General features: G+C 31.1%; 3 protein-coding genes across 4 annotated transcripts in view; 2 read left to right on the plus strand and 1 right to left on the minus strand.

Annotated features, from left to right (window-relative positions):
* LOC136416759 (uncharacterized) overlaps positions 1–9,025 on the plus strand; it is a 37,285-nt gene extending 28,260 nt beyond the window's left edge. The window contains exons 3-6 of the mRNA XM_066402105.1: positions 2,891–3,103; positions 4,052–4,220; positions 4,276–4,676; positions 7,250–9,025. Coding sequence (XP_066258202.1) covers positions 2,891–3,103; positions 4,052–4,220; positions 4,276–4,676; positions 7,250–7,377 — 911 coding nt within the window. The 3' untranslated portion in view covers positions 7,378–9,025. The remainder of the gene's footprint in view (positions 1–2,890; positions 3,104–4,051; positions 4,221–4,275; positions 4,677–7,249) is intronic.
* Positions 9,026–12,849: 3,824 nt separating this feature from the next.
* On the plus strand, positions 12,850–13,501 carry mago (mago, exon junction complex subunit). The gene has a single exon (XM_066401929.1). The coding sequence runs from the start codon at positions 12,946–12,948 to the stop codon at positions 13,384–13,386; it is 441 nt and encodes a 146-aa protein (XP_066258026.1). The 5' UTR covers positions 12,850–12,945; the 3' UTR covers positions 13,387–13,501.
* A 1,071-nt stretch (positions 13,502–14,572) lies between these two features.
* Positions 14,573–22,122, minus strand: eIF2Bbeta (eukaryotic translation initiation factor 2B subunit beta). 2 transcript variants are annotated; one of them, XM_066402055.1, is made up of 8 exons: positions 21,925–22,122; positions 20,181–20,267; positions 19,027–19,156; positions 17,836–17,975; positions 17,601–17,757; positions 15,977–16,171; positions 15,726–15,922; positions 14,573–14,704 (listed from the first exon to the last, which is right to left on the minus strand). In XM_066402055.1, exons 1-8 carry the CDS (start codon positions 21,987–21,989, stop codon positions 14,632–14,634), a joined length of 1,044 nt encoding a protein of 347 aa, XP_066258152.1. In that variant the 5' UTR covers positions 21,990–22,122; the 3' UTR covers positions 14,573–14,631. The 2 variants fall into 2 exon arrangements, with proteins under 2 accessions (XP_066258152.1, XP_066258153.1); XM_066402056.1 differs by lacking the exon at positions 21,925–22,122 and having other exon boundaries at positions 19,027–19,152; positions 20,177–20,267.
* Positions 22,123–22,386: the final 264 nt, after the last annotated feature.

The raw sequence follows: 22,386 nt of genomic DNA on the forward strand, positions 1-22,386 counted from the left end.
GATATGTTCGCCATGGATACCTGCTGTGACTTACCCAGGCAAGAGCATACATCCCTGGCTGTCAAGCAAGTTTTTAAAAAAAGAGCCGAAGAAGTTTCTGGACTAACCAAGGAAATTGGTTAAAAATTTCACTCAAAATGTAATAGATATGTGTAAACAAGTGAAAAACTAAAGAAGTAAATTAAACCAGAGGCAAGAAAGCCCTTAGAAAATCAAGAAAATATAACTTAAAAGTCGCTTGTTTATGTCAAGGAATTTTGAGGTAAAATGTGAACAATAGTTTGTTCTATAGTAAAGGAATTATACAAAGTGTCCTAAAATGTCTTGCAACGTTGCGAGAAACGAACGCTATGGAGTGTTAAAGATGCTGTCATCATTCACGCTGGATGATGTTCGTTGAACTATAGAGATTAATAAACTTTAATTATGTGTTTATAAATAGATGTAAAATGACTGTATTCTTATAAATTAGTGAATAAAAATGAAAAAACTTATGAAAGTATTTAAATAATTAAATCAAGAAGGTAAAAAAATATAAACGAATGGAAATGGAAATTTCTCGTAACCAAAATGCCATGTTGTCAGACATGCCCATCAATATAGGGCAATCGTTAAAGCTATTAGTAGCTTTTTCTAATTTTGATTAATTAAGTGACACATTTTCAATTCCGTTGGCGTTTTGAAAAACATTTCACTTTCTCAGGAAATGAAAGATTTCATTTCCTAACACCGTTAACGAATTCGTCATCATTCCCCAATGCTCAAAATAATTTACCTTTAGTCAAATATTTCTTTTATTTTTAGAAAAAGTTATCAAAATTAGTAATAAATTGATATTTAACAATTGAAAGACAGACGATCTTGTGTTTCTTAGATACTCATTCGTTAAAGAAAACATCGTTTTTCCTAGCTGGTTAAATAAATAACTATTATATGATATACAGATTGGCCTTTTATTGTGAAAAAACAGATCTTATATCTCTTTTGGTATTAAAGTTGCACACAAAATTATTTTTGAGTATACAGTGGTCCAACTAAACATGCCACGAAAAGTCATTTTTCTTTATTGGACTTCCCATATATTTGAATTTCTTGTAAAATTTTGCATCTGGTGACCTAAATTTTTTTAGTGTATTGCACTGTTGCCAAATTATTTAAAAAAATTCAAATCTGAAGAAATAGAAGGTCCTATAAAATTAGCAGAAACTGTGTAGGAGTATAACAGATGAAAATAAAGCATTTGAGATCAGACTGGATAATGACTCACTTTATTGCTCTAAGACCCGATTGTAAACCAAAATTTAAATGAAATACAAACTTTAAGCTCAACATTACGATGGTGATTATATTTTCTGTTCATTTTGAAAATTTTTCATTTCGGTATAAGTTTAATAAAGAAACTTTATCGCACTAGACAAAGTCTAATTTTATGGTTCTTGGTATGCATAAACCTAATTTTAGACACGAAAAAAATGTCCTTAAAACTAGTGGAAATGTTGGAATTTCGTTGGGTTTTTAAGACCTGTAAATCTTCAAATTCAAATGTGGAAGTCTTATCGTGGACAGTTCAGATGACCTCTAAGTGACGTTTCAATGTAAAAAATTAGAATTTCCCCGTTGTTGGATTGTTTAATATTCTGTTTATTCACTGTTGTATACAAGTTATACAACAATTTATATAGAGTCAAATAGCAAACTGGAATAAATACAATATCTACATATTTCAACATATGCGAAAAAATTACCGATGTCAATTTTTTCAATTTTAGTTTCTAAAAATATATCCTGCAAGTAAATATTTCATCTCTAAATTCAACTTCCTTTGGGTGACAGTTGCACAAATTTCTCCAGTCCCAGTCTTTAAATTTTTAAATTAGAAATATGTATTTATGATACATCATTTGAAAGGTCTTTTCGTTCTCTATCCAAAATTGCTATAGTTTTAAACTTCATTGCAATGAATTATAAGAAAAAATAAATTCTCTACAATAAACTAAAAACTTAATAACTAATACCATTTCGTTATTAATAATGTAATAAAATAACAAAATAAATTAATCTCAATGTACCTCGACTTAACGTTTCCAAATCGCTGGATAAGGAGGCGGGAATTGCTAGAATGGCCAGCATGATCACTTGATCTTACTCCATTAGACTTCTTCCAATGACGATATGTGAAGAGTATGGTGCACAAAACTAAACCACGCTATCTAACTGACTTAAGAAAAATAATGCTTGCGATTAGATCGGTTACGTCTCAGATGTTGATTAACGTTAAAAGGCATTTTTATTTATGATTAAAATACTGTCAAGAGGTTCGAGGCTTGCATTTTTAACATCTCATAGTACAATGAAATTAATTCTTTTTGTTATTTTATTACATTGTCCATAACGAAATGGTATTAGTTATTAAGTTTTTTGTTTATTGTAGAGAATTTCGTCAGTTATATGCATTTTTTTCTTATTATGCAATAAATTTTACAAACTTTGCAATAAAGTTTAAACCCATAACAATTTTGAATAGACACTGAAAATACCTTTCAACTGAGACATCACAGACCAATACTTCCAATTTAAAAATTTGTAGGTTGTAACTGTCACCCAAAGGGGTTTGAATTTAGGAATAAAATTTTTACGTTACAGGATGTAATTTCAGAATCTAAAATTGACATATTTCAGTATTTTTTCGCATATCTTGAAATATACAGATATGCATTCAATTTATTCCATTTTGCTGTTCCACACTGTATGAATACTTTATAGAATAATCAGAGGTGACGGTTTTAGCGTAGGTTTTATGACATATCACAGTATAGTGCTACTCACTTCCATACCTCTCCCTAATCGAGCAGCAGACTACCAAATAAATTGAAATAATTTAATTTTGAAGCTGCTGCATTCGAAAAGCAACCAACAAAAGGGAGTTATGCATGTCCACCAAACTTCATTAGATTAAGTCACCGATGCTATTACTTCAGCACAGAAAAGGCCACTTGGCAGGATGCCTTCTTTCAGTGCCATTCAATGAACAGCAACTTAGCCATTATTAGGAACAGTAACCAAGATAAAGTTATAAAAAGGGCTTTAAGTAGAAGAACTATTGGTAAGTAGTTATTATTTGATACCTTCAGTGTTCTAACATATTGTATAATTTATTTTCGGGCTAAGCGCTTCTGAGTTTTGTTCTTTTACAAGCGTATCATGCTTTTGCTAGGTGACAAAGATTTCGTGTTTGCAAACAAAATTTATTCAATAAAACATTAGGTATAGTATATGATAAATATACAGTAGGTTTTTGTTACCTCGCATATATAATACTGTACTATCCCATCTTCAGGGGTGTTACCCCTATATTCAGTTTTAAACATGCCCTGAAATTTTAAAGCCACCTTCAACACATTGATTTGTGCAGATCTGACATTTCAAAATTGTCCCGCGTATTGTTTAAAGCTGCAAAGACAACATTTTGAGCATTTATTTTAAACTTTATTATTTTATTTTCGTTTTAAATTTTGACGTTACAAATGAAATTTTTAATTCTAATTGCGAGTGTTGCTGTATTATTATATGTGTCTATCAATGTATTGAGGTGCGTTTAAAACTGAACATAGGGAGAAACACATTGTACAGAGTGTTTGGTAAACGGTTTGAAAAAAATTTTTCGGTTTGTCAAATCATCTACCAAACACCCTGTATATTCAAAGATGAAAACCCCACTGTGTATTCGGTGATAATATCACTTTCTTAATTGAAAACGAGCTCGAGTTATCTTTGAAAATTCAACTGAATGTCCGAGATGATAAGTTCACCATTCAATGTTTCTTTAGACATGCAGTTGAATTTTCATGACAACATATCGGTGTTTGTTAATGAATGCACGTAAGCTGGAACTTTCTATTCACATACTTTTTTGTTGGTTTGCATACAGATATTACAATTATTTTTCTAAGAATCTTGCCGAATCTGGTTATTTATTGGCTTAAAATAATTTGTAACTTTGATATATAATTTAAGTACAGGAATAAGTCTTTAATATGGAAAACCGTTTAAGATCCGCTTGAAAGATGGTTGGGCGGTTTCTTTGATTGGCATCGAAAACAATGGAAATGGGCGGCTTCAGGGAAGCCGTTGAGCTACAAAGGCTTCGATAAATTTGTGAGTCAGGACGAAAAGAACCTACAGTGGAGTTGCATCGTAGTTGATCCAGCTTTAGAGTATCGGTAAATGTTCACATTTCGTAAAATTAAGTAGTTTTTAAAAGTTTGTTCTTACTAGGTGGAATGCACGCAGTTGCCTGCAAGAAAAATATTACATATGTCAAAAGAAAATTTCCCCAGTAGCTAGTAATATGTCGAGAAACAATCTGCATCAGCAGTACAACACGAAAAACCTGAACGAAATTCCTGTGCCAAATATTTCCAGTACTCTTGTTCCACTTAAAGCCAACCAGAGAATACGATACGCTTCAGACCCTTTTCACGTGAATATTTACTCTACGGCAGAGAATAGTCAGGCTGGTGTCAGTTACAAGAAAAAAAAACGGATGGATAGGAAAAAGAAGAAAAATATACACTCCTCGCCAATATCGCAGTTTTCTAATGGTACCTTATATGAGAATAATGTATCAGCTTTAGTGGCTCAAAGTGACCAGCCTTATAGGAGAAGGAGGAAGAAAGGTATGACTTTTAAATATGCTGAAAATGACTAATTTTATTAGGGTTGTATGGTGCAGAGGAAAAGCATCTGCTGCAGCAACCCGAGATTTTTACAACTTGGAATTGATTGAAAAAAAACGTAGTTTCTGTGTGTGAAAAATAGTTCAAGTTTCGAATTTTTAGCATTTTAGCGAATTTGTAGCAAAATAGGTACAATCTAGAAAAATTGCAAAATAGAAATTTGCAAGTAAATCTTCATACAAGGTTCCATGATTATTACAAATAGATGGAAAACGAAATTGGGCATAAATAGTTACAAAATAAAGCAGATATTTACAGAAATTAAGCGAAAAATTAGATTTGATTTTGAAATGTAAATAAAAATCTGCATATGAAATAAATGAATTAAAAACTTTCCCATTATTTTTGGACAGAGTGAAGGTAAAATCACTTTTTGCAGGTGAAAAAGCCTTTCATTCGGTCCCTTCTCAAACTAAATTTGATCGGAATTGATAACATACATATGAGTACCTACCAAGTGGGCGTTTAATAAGAACCATAGCCCCGTAATATTATAGGTCAGTCCAGGTGTTTCAGGTGGTGTTTTTCAATTAGTACCTATTATAACAGAAACAATCAATAGAAATGCACTTTTGAATGGAAAAGAAATTCAGATTCTTTTTGCTTGCTTGGAATCAAGAAATCAACAAGACTTCTTTTCGACAGAGTCAAACCGGGATACACCTGAACCACCTTCAATAAATAATGACCTATTACTATACCTTACGTACTTACATACTCGGGATGGAAAGCAGCAAGAGGCTTGGACGAGTTGCCTCGACAATGGTGAAGCATACTAGTAAACGAGGTAGACATTGTCTACATTGTCAGATATCAGACACTGTCTAGATAAAATCTGCCAATATCTGCTCAGATAATCAAATTTATAAATACCTTGACAAATGACTGGTATACAACACCTACATACATGCAAATGTATGTAGTTAAAATAAGATATAATTGTAGGTGATCTTTTGCTTTTTCCGTTTTGGTAGTTACCCCGATGTTAAATAATGACGCTGTTGATATTCATGACTTTCGAATCTACAGAATGTTCGATCACGAGAGGAAAATATTTCAAAAGATAATTATATAGCTCACGTTCGAATCGATAGCTGAGACGATTCAGACGTGCCAAGTACGGAGATAAAATAAACAAATTAGTTTGTTTGTTTCCTTTTTTTTCTTTATTTTCTCCTCGACTCTGTACTGTTCACAAACTACTCAACAGATCGCACTGAGACTAATCACCAAGATAAGACACCCCGAGAAACCCCTCCACAACCCATCCAAGGCGTATCTATATGAACGGATACGAACGACTATAACAACGGAAAGACTATTACAATTATAAATTAAATGGAAAGACAACCACTATAACTGGACCATAGTTAACCCTCTTTGCCTAACAAGACAAGAAAGACGATCCCTCTTCCTCTTCCCTTCCACCACATTGTTGAAGTATTTCCAGGAATTGTAACCTTTTTGATTTTTTTATGTCACGGGCAAAAATACCAATGAGGCCGATAGCCTTTTCTTAAGTGAATAAAGATGAATGTTGATTAATTAATTATATAGCTCATTTTAAGTAAGAAATGTCATATAACTAATGTCCGATTTTCAATCCTTTTAGAGATATTGAAAAATTACATTAAATATTCATAGTCTGCAGACAATTTATTGATTGTCAAAAATTTAGCAAAATACATTTTATATGTGCGTAAATAACATAAATCGAGTTTAACTAATTAATATGTTTAATGCAAAACCGATTCAAAATGTCCCGCCACCTTTCGAATACATAACGTGTTTTATCGAGAATTAAATTAAAAGCGCGGCCAATTTCCTGCGGTTTTTCACCAATAGATTCGCACGATTCCTAGAGTCGTCTTATCAATTCCTCTCTGGAATTGATAGCTTGCGAATACACTTGAGATTTTAGGTGATCCCAAGCTTAAACATCCAGAGGTATGAGGTCCGGTCTTCGCGGGGGCCGAAGGAAACGAGGAAATTGGCCAGTTTCCCTCAAAATTCGATAAACTTTTACAAATGTTCTACGATTGGGAATTTGGCGTTCTGAAAATTGACGTTATGATCTAATAGATTCAAGCGCATCGCCATTAACAAAACTCTTCGTAAAAACCATGTCCGCTTATTCTTCGCTAGTAAACATTATTGTAAATAAAAACATGCTTACTTTGCCACTCTTATTGTTTTAATTTGATGAATTAGGAGATAACGCACGTCGACTTTACCCTTTTTCAGTAGATTTGCAACAATATCGTTAAAAATCAAGAAAAATATAAAATCTGAATATCTCCAAAACAGTTGAAAATCAGACTATTAGTTATACAACATTTTGTTATTGAAATTGAACTAGATAATTGTTCCTTGAAATATTTTCTTCTCATCAGAGAACACTCTATGTATGGGTCATCCTGAAAAACGCTAATTTCCGGTCTTGCACTGTAACTAGTTTTTTCAATTGAACAAAGAATTTGTCTCGATTTTTGATGAATAATTTTTTGTTACAGTGAGACAAGACGAAGAAAACAACCATAATTTTAAAATGTACTACACGACTTACAAAGAAGATGGACATACTCATCCGTTGCATCCAAATACTATTGTGGAAGAATACAATATCGTAAAATCCGGCTAAACATCAAGAAAATATTTTTGAATAATTTATTTAAATAGTGCTACCATTCTCTAAGTTTTCAGTGTGAAAAATTTACTTATACACTAATAACTATTTATTTTTCGATCCAAAATATCTCGGTAAATGCTGTTTTAACGACACGAGATTGATGAGCACCCGTCTCATCAATTTCAACAGTTGATGATATTTTTCATGTGTGTGTCTTTTACTTGCTTGATAAATAACAATTGCTGTTTGAACACTCAAATTTGTGAGTAAATGAATGAATGATATAATTTTATATATGTATTAGTATTATTTCGTTATTAAAAATTAAGAATAATATGAATAAATCACTAACAGTAATGGTCAAAATGGCGCATTTTCAGTCATGTGGGAGAACTACTGTTTCGGAAATCTCTTTGCCGATTTTCATGAAGAAAAGGGATTTTGAAAGTCCATTACGTTATTTCAAAACTGTTTACAATCACAGTTCAGGTTACAATTCAATTACTAGCGGATTTTCAGTACACAACAATATCTTTTCAATATTTTATGGGGCGAAAAAAAATTAAATATGTAGGTATGTGTTAAATAAAATGTTGTTAAAGATAAAATATAAAAACTTTATCAAAGCCCCTGTAACTTTTCTTGCAGACTGCAAATCAAAAAAACCCTCAAATAGTTCCGAGATAACACAAAGGGCTTCTAAATGTTATAATGAAAGCTCTATTTTTAATATATGCAGTCGTGGGAACACCATTAATATAGATATTGCGGTTATGCATCATATTTTTAGTTCTTATCTATTTCAATTAACTGTTTTCAATGTAAACCAGTCTATGTCACTGATTCGACAAGAAAAATCTTGTCAACATCATTTATTTTATTAAAATAGAGTGAGGTATTTTCCAGACACAGGGGATAACTAAATAAATAACAATAACTTTTTAAAAACCCTCCCATAATTTTGTTAATTGTAAAAAAAAAATGAAATTTCATTATAGATGTCCCGAAATACCGATCAAAGCCACTAAATGACATTACTTCAACAGTGCTAAAATACCCATAGCTAACAAATTAAGTGACTTAAAACTTAATAATTTTGCATGGAACTTTTCTTCACCCTTTACCTAATTTTTTTCACAATAAGTGTTCATTAATGATTCCAGAAGAAACTGATTTTTAGAATATTTTTATTTCATGAAAATACGAACTCCCTAAAACTATTGAAAAATGTACCATTTTGACTATTTTTGTGAATAATTTACTACATTTTTTCACATTTTTACAAATAATAAATTGCCAGGTTTCGTATTATAAACCGCTAATTAATCAGATTTAATTTCGCAACTGGTTACATAATGAAAGCAGGTACATATCATAATTAAGTTAACAAATGGCACCTAGTAACATTCACGGTCGTAGTTCTATAAACATACACGCGTAGCTTGAATGTATTAAATGTGTTAAAATTTATGAGTATTTGATATGAATATGAATATTGAATATATTGATTTTATGATCTAGTAGCAAATTTAGGAAAAATCGTATATAGAAATATTATTCTATGTAAATCATCCCAAAAATATCATCATTTGTTACGCGAAACTATTCTTTTCCTAACTGATTACATAAATAGGCGTTATGAAATAATTGCGATTGAGGTTGTTAATATAATTTTTCAAATATTTGCAATAAAATCGGTTTGAAAACACCTTGTATTTTTTTGCGATGTTTGTACCTACATATATTTCGTAACAATTAGTGCTCGCTGTTCATCGAAATTTACCCATGGTAAAATACCCTTTACCTAACAACCTGAGGAATGATTTTTAGATTGTATCTATCCCCTTTGGAGGTTTGTTCTCCATCGGTACCAAACCCCAAAAATAATGCAAATTCCTAAATTGTATCATTTATGCATCCGTTTTCCTCTTATTTTGTTTGATTATCTAGGATTATTTGATTTTCTAGGATCTGTTAGTATGAGGGCAATAATCAGGCATACAGGGTGTTATTTAAATATGTTGCCAAATTTCAAGAGGTGTTTCTTTGAGAGATTTTAAAACAAGAAAATTGTATAAACATAGGTCCGGTAATGCTTCGTTTTCAAGATACTAATCTTTTTTTTTAAATCGTTTTTTCGTAAAAATCTTAATAATCCTTTGGCCGATTTTATTCAGATTTGGTAGTGTTATTTATGGCTATTATTGTTATTTATGCGCCACTGACTTATTTAAAACTTTTATATTTTTTTCGCATTAATCCATTAAAAATTCAACTTGAATATTTTTGCTGGGTTGAAAATCGTTACAGATTTTTATAGCCTTAAAACACATATTAAATAACCTGCGTCTTTGTGTACTCTCTATAATTCTTTTATGCTGCGCCACCCTGTAAAATAGCTCGCGAAATAAAAGTACAGGAAAAAGTAAATAAAGTTGCTACTAGCAGGTGCGCGAGGGAACAAATAAATATAACAAGAATAAGATCATAATTGTTTGGTGCTTTCGGCTAGTTTTTACTATAATTTTTCCTCCACTATAACGTTAAGAACTATTTTAAATTAAGTTTCGGTTGAAAAGAAATTAAAACTTCACTGGCATCGATTTTTTTTAAATTTAAATATTTTAATTTGAAAGTAGATATTTCGTTTTGTGCAAACTTAGTTGTCATTAACTTTACACGTGACATTAACAGTATCCTTTGTGAATTCAAGGTGTCCGGCATACACAAACCTTTCGGAAATTAGATGGTTGGTCGACCACATAAACTAGAAGTATTAAATAACAGTTTTCACGTACCAGATAAGGTGCAATCTAAATACAGGGTGATTCTTAACCTGTGTTTAAATTAACTGTTCGAAGTTATTTCTATAATTTTCAATGTACAGTTGGGTTAAGGCACAAAAAATTTAGGGTTCATATTATTTTAGCCCAACAAAATTTAATCATTTCTCTTTTGAAAAAATAATTTCTTTTATATTGCAATGCGTGATTCTTTGCAAAAAATTGTGGATTTTTTTCTTTTTTTTCATTATTTTTCATATAAGTATCTACAGTATCTGCAAACTTTCAGGATCATGGGGTGCTGGGTGAGGTAAAATAAATAAAAAAACATAATTGGATAATGCATAAATTATGTATGAAACTAACCTAACCTAACCTAACCGTAAACAAATCCATCAAACCTTAAACTAACCCCCAAATTCGTGTTTATTGGCGTTCTGTCGTGCCACACATTTTGAAATACGCTGTATAAACATAAGGCACATGTGATATAAGTATAAATAATTATTAAATATGAAATGATGATTAAAAATAATGTTTTTATTTTTTATTGTTTTCATTTGTGCAAGAATGGTTTGGTTGTTTAGGGTTTGGTGGGTTTGATTACGATTAGGTTAGTTCAGGTTAGTTCAGGTTAGAATTACAGAATTTATTTATTATCCAACTATGTTTTTGATATATTTTACCCCGTTCAGCACCGCAATTCACTCCATGGTCTCAAAAGCTTGCAGATGCTGCAGATAATTATATGAAAAATAATGAAAAAAAAAAATCCGCAACTTTTTGCAAAGAATCACGCATTACAATATCAAAGAAGTAATTTTTTCAAAAAAGAAATGATTAATTGTTGTTAGGCTAAAGTGATATGGACTCAACATTTATTAGGTAAAAACGACCGGTTACTGTGACAAATTAAATGCATTTTTAATTTTATGTAATTCAGGTTCTTTTATTTTTATACAGGGTATTTCAAATTCGACCCTCACCATTGGGATCTCGGAAACTAGAGGAGATACGAAGAAGTTTAAATGGGGGCAAAGTTGCGTAATCTAGCGCTTGATCGAATACCATTTTCAAAACTTTAATTTTCCGAGTACTTTCGAAGATATCCGAGAAAAACTAAAAATTGGAGAATCCATTTTTACTTTTTTTAGTGTTATTTGACAAGGAAGATTAAATCCGTAAGCACATTTTCATTGCCACTTTTTCTCAGCTACACTATAACATATTCAGATTTGCCATCCGACGTTTTGTCTTTCGGGTACCATTATCAACTTTATTTTTTCTTATGGGAGCCTTATTGGATTTTTCGACAGAAAAATAGTGCGTTTCATTCTGATTTCATTGATATAAAACTTCTTATAATTTACTTTTTTAAAGGCCGAAATATTTAAATAAAAAGAAATATTACATAGTTGGCCTTGACTTCATCGAAAGACTTTCTTTTGTTCGCATTATATGACAGAACTCCTCAAACGAGATTAGAGCGTGCGCAGATTTACAATGAAAATTAGCTTCAGAAGTGAAGAGAAACGAGATATGTTAAGACTTTATTACAAAGGGGGTGTAAGAATTTGTACGCAAAATGTGCCCCAAGAGATATCATGTTGAATTTTTCACCAAAGGTTCCTATGTTTACGAAAACCTACCTGCCAAAATTTCAATCCCCTAGGCCTCACCGTTTGGGATTGAGAAGGGGTTAAAAGCAAAAACTTTAAATTGCGATATCTCTGGAACCGCTTATCGTACAACGTGAATTCAAATATATGTTTCTAACATACCCTCTGTTAACGTTACTATTTTTTTTCAGATTTTTCAAGTAAGGGCAAAGGACTGAAAATTAAAAAAATAAAAGTTTTTTTATTATTTTTGTCTACTTATTGGTCTGGTACACCAATCATAATTTTACACCGCGTAGAGGACATTACGAAGCACCTACTCAATTTTTTTCAGATTTCTAAAAAGGGTACTTGGCACCTAAAACCGAGAAAACCCGCCAACGAACCCTTGCATTTGAGTTTGATAATTTTCATAACATTATCAATTTTATTAAAGAAGTTATAAGTTCCCCCTACAATAGGTATAATCATTATATAAGCATATAAATGAAAAAAATGACCTACACACCAGATTGAAATCAACCTATTTTTGACTTTCGAGGGAAGTCAGCGACATTCGGTTTCTGAAAGTAGAGTATGAATGAAATTAAGTCGGATGCTAAGAAATTGTCGAAGACTTTAGTTATTCTATGCTATATGGGTTATGTAGTATCTATGCCAGCTCTGAAAGGAAAACGGAAGCAATTAACCAGTGCCCCCATTTAAACTTCTTCGTATCTCCTCTAGTTTCCGAGATCCCAATGGTGAGGGTCGAATTTGAAATACCCTGTATACATTTAATAAACTGGTATCTTCAAACCAAAAAATGTTTTACTATTTTTTTTCACGATTAATCATTATATGTTCTTAGCTATAATTTCTCAAATTTATGCGTATAAGTTAAGAATCACCCTGTATATCTCTGTGAGCTTGCAATTAAATTTATTACGCAATTTGGGGAACTAAGCAATTTTTCAAGATCAATAAAATGCCGGCAATAGCGGGACGCCGCAACCTGGACTCCGAACATTCGCCATGTCAGTTGTCAACAGCAAACTATCAAACATCAAGATTCTAACCTCAAATTGTATCCTCAATCAATAACACATCGTTCAAGATCCTCAACAGAGACGCCGACCGTCAGTCTTTGGAATATTTATATTTTCTATTTTACCTTTAAATATTATTAAAAAAGTATCATGTCAGCAGATTTCTATATAAGATACTACGTAGGCCATAAAGGGAAATTTGGGCACGAGTTTTTAGAATTTGAGTTCCGACCCGATGGAAAACTCCGGTACGCCAACAATTCAAATTACAAGAACGACACAATGATCCGTAAAGAAGTGTATGTGCATCAGTGTGTTATGGAAGAGCTGAAGCGAATCATTGTTGATTCAGAAATAATGCAAGAGGACGATGCTCTGTGGCCCCAACCAGATCGCATTGGAAGACAAGAGTTGGAGATAGTGATTAATGATGAACACATCTCATTTACTACATCCAAAACAGGATCTCTGGTAGATGTAAGCCAATCCAAGGATCCAGAGGGACTACGTTGCTTTTACTACTTAGTACAAGACTTGAAGTGTCTGGTATTTTCATTGATTAGTATGCATTTTAAGATCAAGCCCATATAATTTGTATGCATTATGATCAGCAAACAATATATTTTAAGTTCTGTTTGATTTTCAATTTGAATTTAATTGTCTGTATGTATGAAAGATCTTGACAAAATATATTCATACAATTTGGCATTGATTTTAATTTAGTCCAAACCATCTGAATGAAAAATTTCCAAAAGGTTATTGTTATTTTGTATGAGGTTTCACAGATATATATGTCTAATATAATGATGCACAACATGGAAAGCTTGAAAGTCAAAAGTTATATAAAATCAACTAAATTAAAGAAAAGTTATGTTATAATAAGACCATATTCATAGTGTTTGCAAAAATCAATTGAACTCGTCATTTGAGAAAGTACTTGTTCAATTTTTGACCATTTTGATCTTATTATCAAAATCTCATAATTAAATCTAAACTCATTAATTCCTGGAAAAACAAAATTTGTGTGGTAATTTTTTAACAATTTCTTTTGTATACTACAGTTTGCAATAGAACAGTTCATATGATGCATGAACATAAATATTGTGTAATATTTGCTCATAAGAACCTTTAAAGCTTTCCTGTATTACAAAACCATCCCCTATGCATTGTCTATTGCAATATGTTGCATGTACTTTAAAGGCCTTCTTATACACTTATATAATAAAATATTGTTTTATCTATTATTTTTACCCCTGCATCCAGAAGAAGCGCATGTCAAAGGCTCTATTGTTTCTAATTACTGTTTGAAATGCATCTTGGTAATCTGTTAGAATCAGGAGCCAGTGTTATGCAGTCCATTCAGCAGTAGTATTTACCTAACTCAAGGTATTGGACAAACGATCATAGATAGAAAAAACTAAGTCAATTACTACAAGTTTGATTTTTGAGTTTACTCTAATGGGCCAAAGAAAATTGGACTATCACAATTTTTTTTTCATATACAGAGAATTTTTGAAACTATACTTAAGTTTAATTAACTTAAGTAAGTTAATAAAAAACTGAAAATGACGCTTATAGAATTGTTTTAGATATAATCTAATGGTGTACTTTTCTAGTTATTGAGTGCAAGAATAACATTTTTTTATATGTTTGTTATAGTCTCCATATACTGATAAAACGAAGAGAAATTGACGCAAAAGGGCCGCTGTGTACACAATACATATATTATATACAATACATTGGAGCATGTGTGAAGTTCTAATTATTAAACACAGTATTTTACAAAAATCATTTTTAATAGTTTTTAAACACAAACATATAAAATATCTAGATTTCTTAGATGTCATAGTCATCAGGATGGTAGACTTCAGAGAGAAGACGGTATACATATGATGGCGAATTCCCACCTCTAAAAAAATATTATGCAGACAGAATGTTAAAAACAACGATAATAGAAGTCTTGCACTATTTTCTAAATGACAAGTTTTCAGTAATAAGGCAAAGCAACAAATAAATGATATCTCTTTAAATAAAAAGAATTTTCTTTTTTCATATTTAACGCCTACTTTACTATATCTTTAACAAAATGCCTATTTACCCAATAAAATGATGTCAGAGCTCGGACAATCGTTAATAAAAATTTCTAGTCATCCTGTATATTATCACTAATAACCAAGGTGTTAAAAAAATCCCCTTTTGACCATATACATCATGGGTGACATGGGAATTACAAGCCAAGCGATTACTCCGGTTATTCTTTAAAAAAATGTTAGCAATTTTTAAATTTTTGAGGTAAAAACAGTAACTTGGTACTTCTCTACAAAAAAATACAAGACCATTCAAATTCGAGGCCTCATCCATTTTATGCGCAAGTATTTTCAAAGATTCCTTTAAGAAAACCAAACCCGAAAAACATTCTTTGCCCATTATTTTATATATTTTATATTTTTATTAATTACCATGTAATTTGTACACCCGGAATATCTTTGGTAGTTCATTAAACTTGTGTTGAAAATGAAGACATCTTTACTTAAAGGTGCGTTCAACAAGGTAAGTCTAATATATGTATTAATGTATTAATTATCTGTATAGATCGTACAGAACGAGAGATGTTTTATTCTTCTACAATTAATATTCATCATTATTGTAAAGAAAAATTTACTTTCTTTTTGGTGATATTATATTTTTCAAAAGCATCTTTTGATGGCATTTTGAATTCAAATATCAACTTATGTTACATCATTGTAAAGGAAAATTGATGCTTTTTCCGAATATACAAAAAAACCTGGAATTTATAAACTGGATTATAGAACGTTAATGACGCACAGTAAAAAGGAAATTTTCTCAAATTTGAATTATTATATAAAACAGATACAAAAAACTCTATTACTGAGTTATGCAAGACCTCTATTTAATATTGAGCTTCTTACTGATGTGTGATAAATACGGTGACCAATTCGGGAGGTACATAATCGAACACCGTATTGGCAATTTCAGCTTTATTAAGTACTTGACCTGAAGAATACGGAATAAGGCTTGCCGGGGAGGCAGTCGCATTGAACGCTTCGTGATCATTTGAACCCAAATAGACTGGGGTAAATTTATACATATGGGATAAAACCATAACCTGAAAAAGTTTGATCAGTATACATAGGTAAAGAACGAACTAGTGTAAACCTACCGGAATTGAGTAATGTTTAGCCGCTAATGCGACAACATGAATTCCACTCGCTGCTCTTAGACCACCATTAGCCAAGACTGTATGAGTTCCAATGATCACTTTATTTACTCTGGACATCATGCCAAAAACTGCGGAATCTGGTATTACTGTCGTTTGAATATTATTTTTTGCCAAGCTAACAGCTAAGGAGTGACCCTGGAAGTTTGCAATATTGCTCATACAGGGAGTTTTAATGACAAATAAACAAGGTATATTAGGGTATTTCTTACCTGCAATAAAACCCTAATCTGTAAATTTAATGGTTTCGTATGCCGAGACAAGGGAAATTATTAATGAAACAGTCGGTACTCTATCACTTATTACTAGTAATTTCTCCAGTACAGGGTTATTTAATGAGGACTAGACAAGAGCAACAATTACAAGTGAAATCAACTTAACATCAAATAAAGTGTTCAATTTTTCTCTTGTTAAAAACACACACAAAGAAAAACTGTGTCATAATTTTTAAAAATGCAATTTTTTTTTGTAAAAATAAGAAAGAATTTAATGTATTGCTAGGAAATAATATCGGTAGATGTAGATGAGCATTTTCTCGATTTAAAACCGCACAAAATCAACGTTATTTGTAACATAAAAATATATCTTTGCAGAACCAAAAAAAGTAGTAATCAAAGGATCACATTATCATAATTTTTTTAATACACACAAATGCACAAACACAAATCCAAATTAAGGTAAACAAGCGAACGAGTGTACACCGTGCATGAGTGCCTTTTTCACTTTAAGTTTCACCAATGCGAGGCTGTTAAAAATAGAGTAATTATTGTGTAATGATAATAATTTAATTTACCGAACATATTTGAGAAGAGAATTTCAACATCCAAACCCAAGAAGAATTTAAGAACGTTTTGTAAAATCTAATCAAGTGGCAAAAAGGAGCGCATATTTAAATTTTCAAGTCAATATTTTGAAAACTGATGAAGCTCTAAAGTAAAATCTTTAATAAATCTACCTATTTGATATCCTGTATTTCAAACGCATTGTTGGAATATAGTTCATATAGTAAACTAATAGATGATTTTTTTTTAATTTGAGTATGTGAGTAAAGTATATTACTTTAGTTCTATACACCTTGTATAGTGAAACCCTAAAGATGAATTTTTTGTGTTGAAACATTAATAAATGAACGCGCATGGTAGATCGATTTTTTAGGAATGAAAACTAGTTTTAAATTTTTAAATCAAAATTCCAGTTCCGTATTCAATATCATTAAGTTGGTAACGATCTCAACCATTGAAAGCCAAATAATGACACAACTGGCATGACTGGAAAACTAAATAATCTGCAGATTGGCAAATCATGCTAGTTTGCGAATATTAAAAAGTTATAAATCTGTCCAACTTTCTTTTTCTATCACAAACAGAATTTGTGAAATATGAAAAATTGAAATTTTTGTATTATGAAATATCTCACTCTTAAAAATTTGGTAATTTTGTAGGGATTTCTTAAATGAGTTCTACAAAAAGCAAGTTTTATCTTATTCAACTGGCCTTGTAACTCTCACCGTGTCGCAAATAGTGGGCACATTTGAAAAAATGGCCCGGTGTTAATTCAACCTACTTACCAGATATAACGGAGCGCCTTCCACTACAATTACGTTAAATGACCTTTTCTTTGAAGCAGACTTTAAAAACATTTTAACGGTCTTCGACGTTCCGAAAGTGAGTATAGTTTCATTGCTATGAATATGTTCTGATGCTTGGGCTGCAATATTTTCTGCACTGCAAAGCAACTCAAAATTAATAAAATTCATTTTTTGAATTACTTTATGGTTTAATTTTTTTCCCCAGAATACTCACCTGGTTTCTAGTTCAGTTTTATATTCAGATAAATGGTCTAACAAAGCTTCCTTAAGGCTCGATAAATTCTGGGTATAGTCCAGAACATTCGAAGACGCCCCTGTTACTAGTTGATGCAGTGAATGTGATTCGCCTTTTTTCTATCAAATATTGATTATTTTATATACGAAAACATAGCAAAAAATTTAGTATCTACAGAGCGTCTGTTATAAAATGGCGTCTAAGATTCTTACAATTATTTGGGGTGTCGTCAAGAGAGTTTAGTATTTGTAGAACAACCTCAGTTCGTAAAGAGGCTAAGAGAAAGGTTTAAATTTATATTACGGAATGTTATGTAATGGAGAGCTTTGAGGCATGAAGTGATATTTGTGTAAGAGCTTGTATGGCGCGTAGCATGTTTCTTAACATGAAAGCAATGAATATATTGAAGGAGATATGAGGAGTCAAGAGGAATTGAGGATTGCTCAGGAATGAGCAGGTTAATGGGTGCGTAAATATTTTTTCAGGATGACCGCATGTTACAAAAGTAGTAGCATAATTGACAGTGCTGCATTAGCACATAGAGATGTAGTCGAATATTAATTTTCGGACCTAGACATAAAAGACGAAGAATCACTGGACGGATGGTATTTTAGGAGCGGAATTGGAGATAACGCGTTAGGCTTTGGAGATGCTTTTTTTATTTCTCTTACATTTTTTGAACTTGCGAAAAACGAGAGTACCCAAAAATGCAAAAAGAAATATTACAACTCCTACGAAAAAGTGTTTTTATTTTTTCTCAGGACAGATTCTGAGAGTTTAGGTAATTTTATGCCTTGTTGATTCTGCCATGACGGTTAAATGAGAGATCCGATTTTTATTTTCAGAACTTCATTGTCTTCAATATTAGGTATAGTTTGTTAAGACCTCATCTATATCATCATTGAGCCATTTAAGTTTTCTGTTTCTTATTGACATTGATTATAGGTAATCTAAAAAATTTTGATATTTGTGCAATAAATATTAGTTCAAATAGGTAAATGTGAAGGGAAGATTACAGATAGTTATTTTGCAAATTTTATAACAGTTAATCTGTTGATGGCACTATAGACAGGTTATTTTAACTACTTTCATAGGCTTTACAGTGTGACCCCCAACAATCTATTGTATATCTTGACGTCATTTTCCATATACCCTGGATATCAGGCATACCTTTGAGGCGACTTCAAATTCTTCTCTTATAACTTTCAAAATGTGTCTCATAATGTTTGTGGCAGTCGCTTCTATTGGCAAACTTTGTGAAATACATTTAATTCTTCTTATAATTAATTCCATTAGCTCCCTAAAAATTATTTTCAGAAAATAGTAACTATTTTAAAAGTACATATGATATACAATCTGAGTCAAAATTAATTTATCAGCTGTTAGGAGTATACTACCAAAAATTAGTTAAAAATCACATACAATTGCATATGCAAACATTTACCAAATAAATCACAAAGAAAACTCAAAATTTAAGATATGAAAGTCATTTCAATGATTTTTGATGTTATGTCACTATTACCCTTATTATGAATTAGACAAGCTTGGGATAGTGTTAATTAAACACCAGTCGATATAAAAAAAAGTTTATTATATTGAACTTTTAACTATAACGATCAGCTAAAATAGACTAAACTAAAACTGATATATCTTACGATTTAGAAAGGCAATCAGCCATGCTGGCTTTTACATTTGTCGCCTAAAGAAAATAGTTCTAAGCAGAAGTAGCAAAGAATAACAAAAAATAAATCAAGCTGATTACAATTAAATGTAAGCTTAAATAAAAGTTCAAATATCATTATTATTTGAATTTAACAGATAGTTTTCAAGATTCATTGAAGAAAACATTGATTCATAATCAATGTCAAATGAACTTTAGAGTTACTATTTTTTTTATTTTTTATAAATAGAACAACTTCATTCTCATCAATTGATGTTAGGAACAAGTTGAAAAAATCACACATTTTACACACAATTACAGGGCACTTTTTACAACTGCTCTGTAAAAAATTTGATAATTTTTACTAAAACCATGCCTGAAATATTTGGCGTCTTAGGCGTCACTTGCAAAAAAGATTGTCTATAGAATACTAATCAAATTCCCTTTCATTTCATTTATAAAATTACATTTCCTTGTTTAAAGATTTCTTTTGCTTTTGCATTTCATTATTTTCATGCTTTATAGTCAATGGCTTTCATATCAGGGGAGTAGACCACTCTTTTTATGTCATAATTTTTTAAGATTTTCAAAGTCCTAAATGTTCTACTCTTGAGAATGAAGAATTTTAAAATGTATAAGTATAATATATGTATATGTAACTTACGACGCACTTGACCAATTTCCATGTGAAATTAGATTCTCTAAGAGTCTTTCTGTTCTCAGAGCTATGTCATGAGAGCTAAATATGTTCCTAAAATACATACATAATAGATTAAAATCATGTAAGAAATATTTGAATTATTGCTGAAACCATTTACAGACAAAAACAAACAACCAGTTAAAATCTACATAAGTCATATACATAGAGCTTTATATACAACAGCTTCGTCATTGCTGTTTTTAGACATTTCTAAAAACAGTAACTTAGGTATACTGATTAAAAATCAACAATTTTATTAATATAAAGAACATTGAATTGAAATGAGATTTATACAGGGTGTTTCCTAACTATGTGTAAAAAATTTAAAGGCGTAATCCTCGACTGATTTTGAGTCAAAAAAGTTTAATAAACATATGTCCGCAAATGCCTTGTTTCCAAGATACAGGGTGTTGACTGAAAGCCGTTGAAAAAGGTTTTAAAGGTTTCTAAAGGTTTGGTGGTATTTTCTAATTTGTCTATTGTTATTTTTTTTTGCTACTTCCACTACTATAAACAAGATAGTCAGTGTTATTTTGGTGTTTTACTCTCTAAAGTGAAAGAATTTAGTTCTGTGTCCCAAAAATCAGATTATACCTCAGTTTTGAAAATTTTTCAAATGCTTAATTACACTAATCAAGAAATGGCCAATATGGTTTTTGTTTACGGCCTTGCTGATGGTAAGTGTTTGGCAGCGAGGCGCATTTACATGGAAAGGTTTCCAAACCACCAAACCTTTAGAAACCTTTAAAACCTTTTTCAACGGCTTTCAGTCAACACCCTGTATCTTGGAAACAAGGCATTTGCGGACATATGTTTATTAAACTTTTTTGACTCAAAATCAGTCGAGGATTACGCCTTTAAATTTTTTACACGTAGTTAGGAAACACCCTGTATATGTCAGTTTTTGTAATTGATATTCCTAAACTTCAGTCCAAGAGGGTAGAATACCAATTCTGGATTGTCCGAATCAGTTAGAGATGTATACAAAGGGCCCCTATCAATATACCGCACATATTTCTGATGAAACTAAACAAAAATATATTGACACGTAAACCAAACTCCATTTGTGAGTTGTCAGATGTGAATGTGGGGAGTAACTTGAAAAGTTGAACAAACTGAGTTACTTAAACCATGAAAAAAAACAAAAATAATTATTCCTATTATTTTTTTTGTTTTTGTTATAATTCTGAATATAGCTTGGGGGCAAAGTATGAAATTCCTGATGACCTATTGTCCAAGTAAAGTTATGGTGTAAAACATACAGGTCTCTTAAAGATTTTCCTGTGTTCAGTAAAAATTCCAGAAATTTCCAAAATATCTACAACATCCACCAAGTAACATTTGTGAAGACTTATAGGTATCACTATAAAGTTTATATAGAGTTTACATAAAGTTTTTTTTAATATTATCTTCTGTGTGATTACCTCCAGAAGAAATATGTAGTGGTTGTAAAACATATTTTTCAAAACAAAGAAATGCTAACAATTTACATAAGATAGTAGCCAGGGTAAAATTTCATTTGTCGCTAACTGATACCAACTAAAGCTTCACAGGGACTTAAACATTTGTCGGTACAGAAAACAATACAATAAATTAAACTCCTACTAAAACACTAATTTAAAAAAACAACAAATCTATAGAATCTGCAAATGTACATCTCGCTTTACCCAAATTAGTATTTTGAGCATAGGCCTAGGTAGTTCCTTACCTATGTTTTATATCACTTATTAATTTTATTACATCTGCGAGGTCTTGAAAATTTTGGGTTCCCATTTTGTATCCAATATTTGCAACGCTATAATTTTATTAATAAATAATATTAAAAGGTAATTATTCTTGTTTGTAGAGATATTTGAATTTCATTAATTACAAAAAATTAAATAAAATGCAAATTATTAAAACTACAAAATACTAAAAATACGAAAATAACGAATAAAAATGTGAAGTTTTCAGTAAATTTCTGTTATTTGAGTCACGTGTTGTGACATAATTATCAAGCAAGCCATAAAATTAGAAATGAGGCAACGTTGAAATAGAAATTTTTTTTTCTAAATTGATTAAAAAGATATAAAGATATAAAAACATATAAGAAATGAAAAATTCCTCCTTAGATTATTTATTTATCCAACTGACTAAAAATCGGCTCATGGGAATTAATCGAGTTACAAGT

This window comes from Euwallacea similis, chromosome 24 (assembly GCF_039881205.1).
Source record: "Euwallacea similis isolate ESF13 chromosome 24, ESF131.1, whole genome shotgun sequence".
Lineage (NCBI taxonomy): Eukaryota > Metazoa > Arthropoda > Insecta > Coleoptera > Curculionidae > Euwallacea > Euwallacea similis.

What these genes read in the sequence shown, in the direction of transcription:
- mago (XM_066401929.1), top strand. Translation starts at nt 12,946, where the DNA reads ATGTCAGCAGATTTCTATATAAGATACTACGTAGGCCATAAAGGGAAA.
- eIF2Bbeta (XM_066402055.1), bottom strand. Translation starts at nt 21,989, where the DNA reads ATGGGAACCCAAAATTTTCAAGACCTCGCAGATGTAATAAAATTAATA. An exon ending in GGAAATTGGTCAAGTGCGTC is followed by an intron (nt 19,157 to 20,180) that starts GTAAGTTACATA and finishes AATAATTTTTAG; the next exon opens with GGAGCTAATGGAATTAATTA. An exon ending in AAGGCGCTCCGTTATATCTG is followed by an intron (nt 16,172 to 17,600) that starts GTAAGTAGGTTG and finishes GCAAACTTCCAG; the next exon opens with GGTCACTCCTTAGCTGTTAG.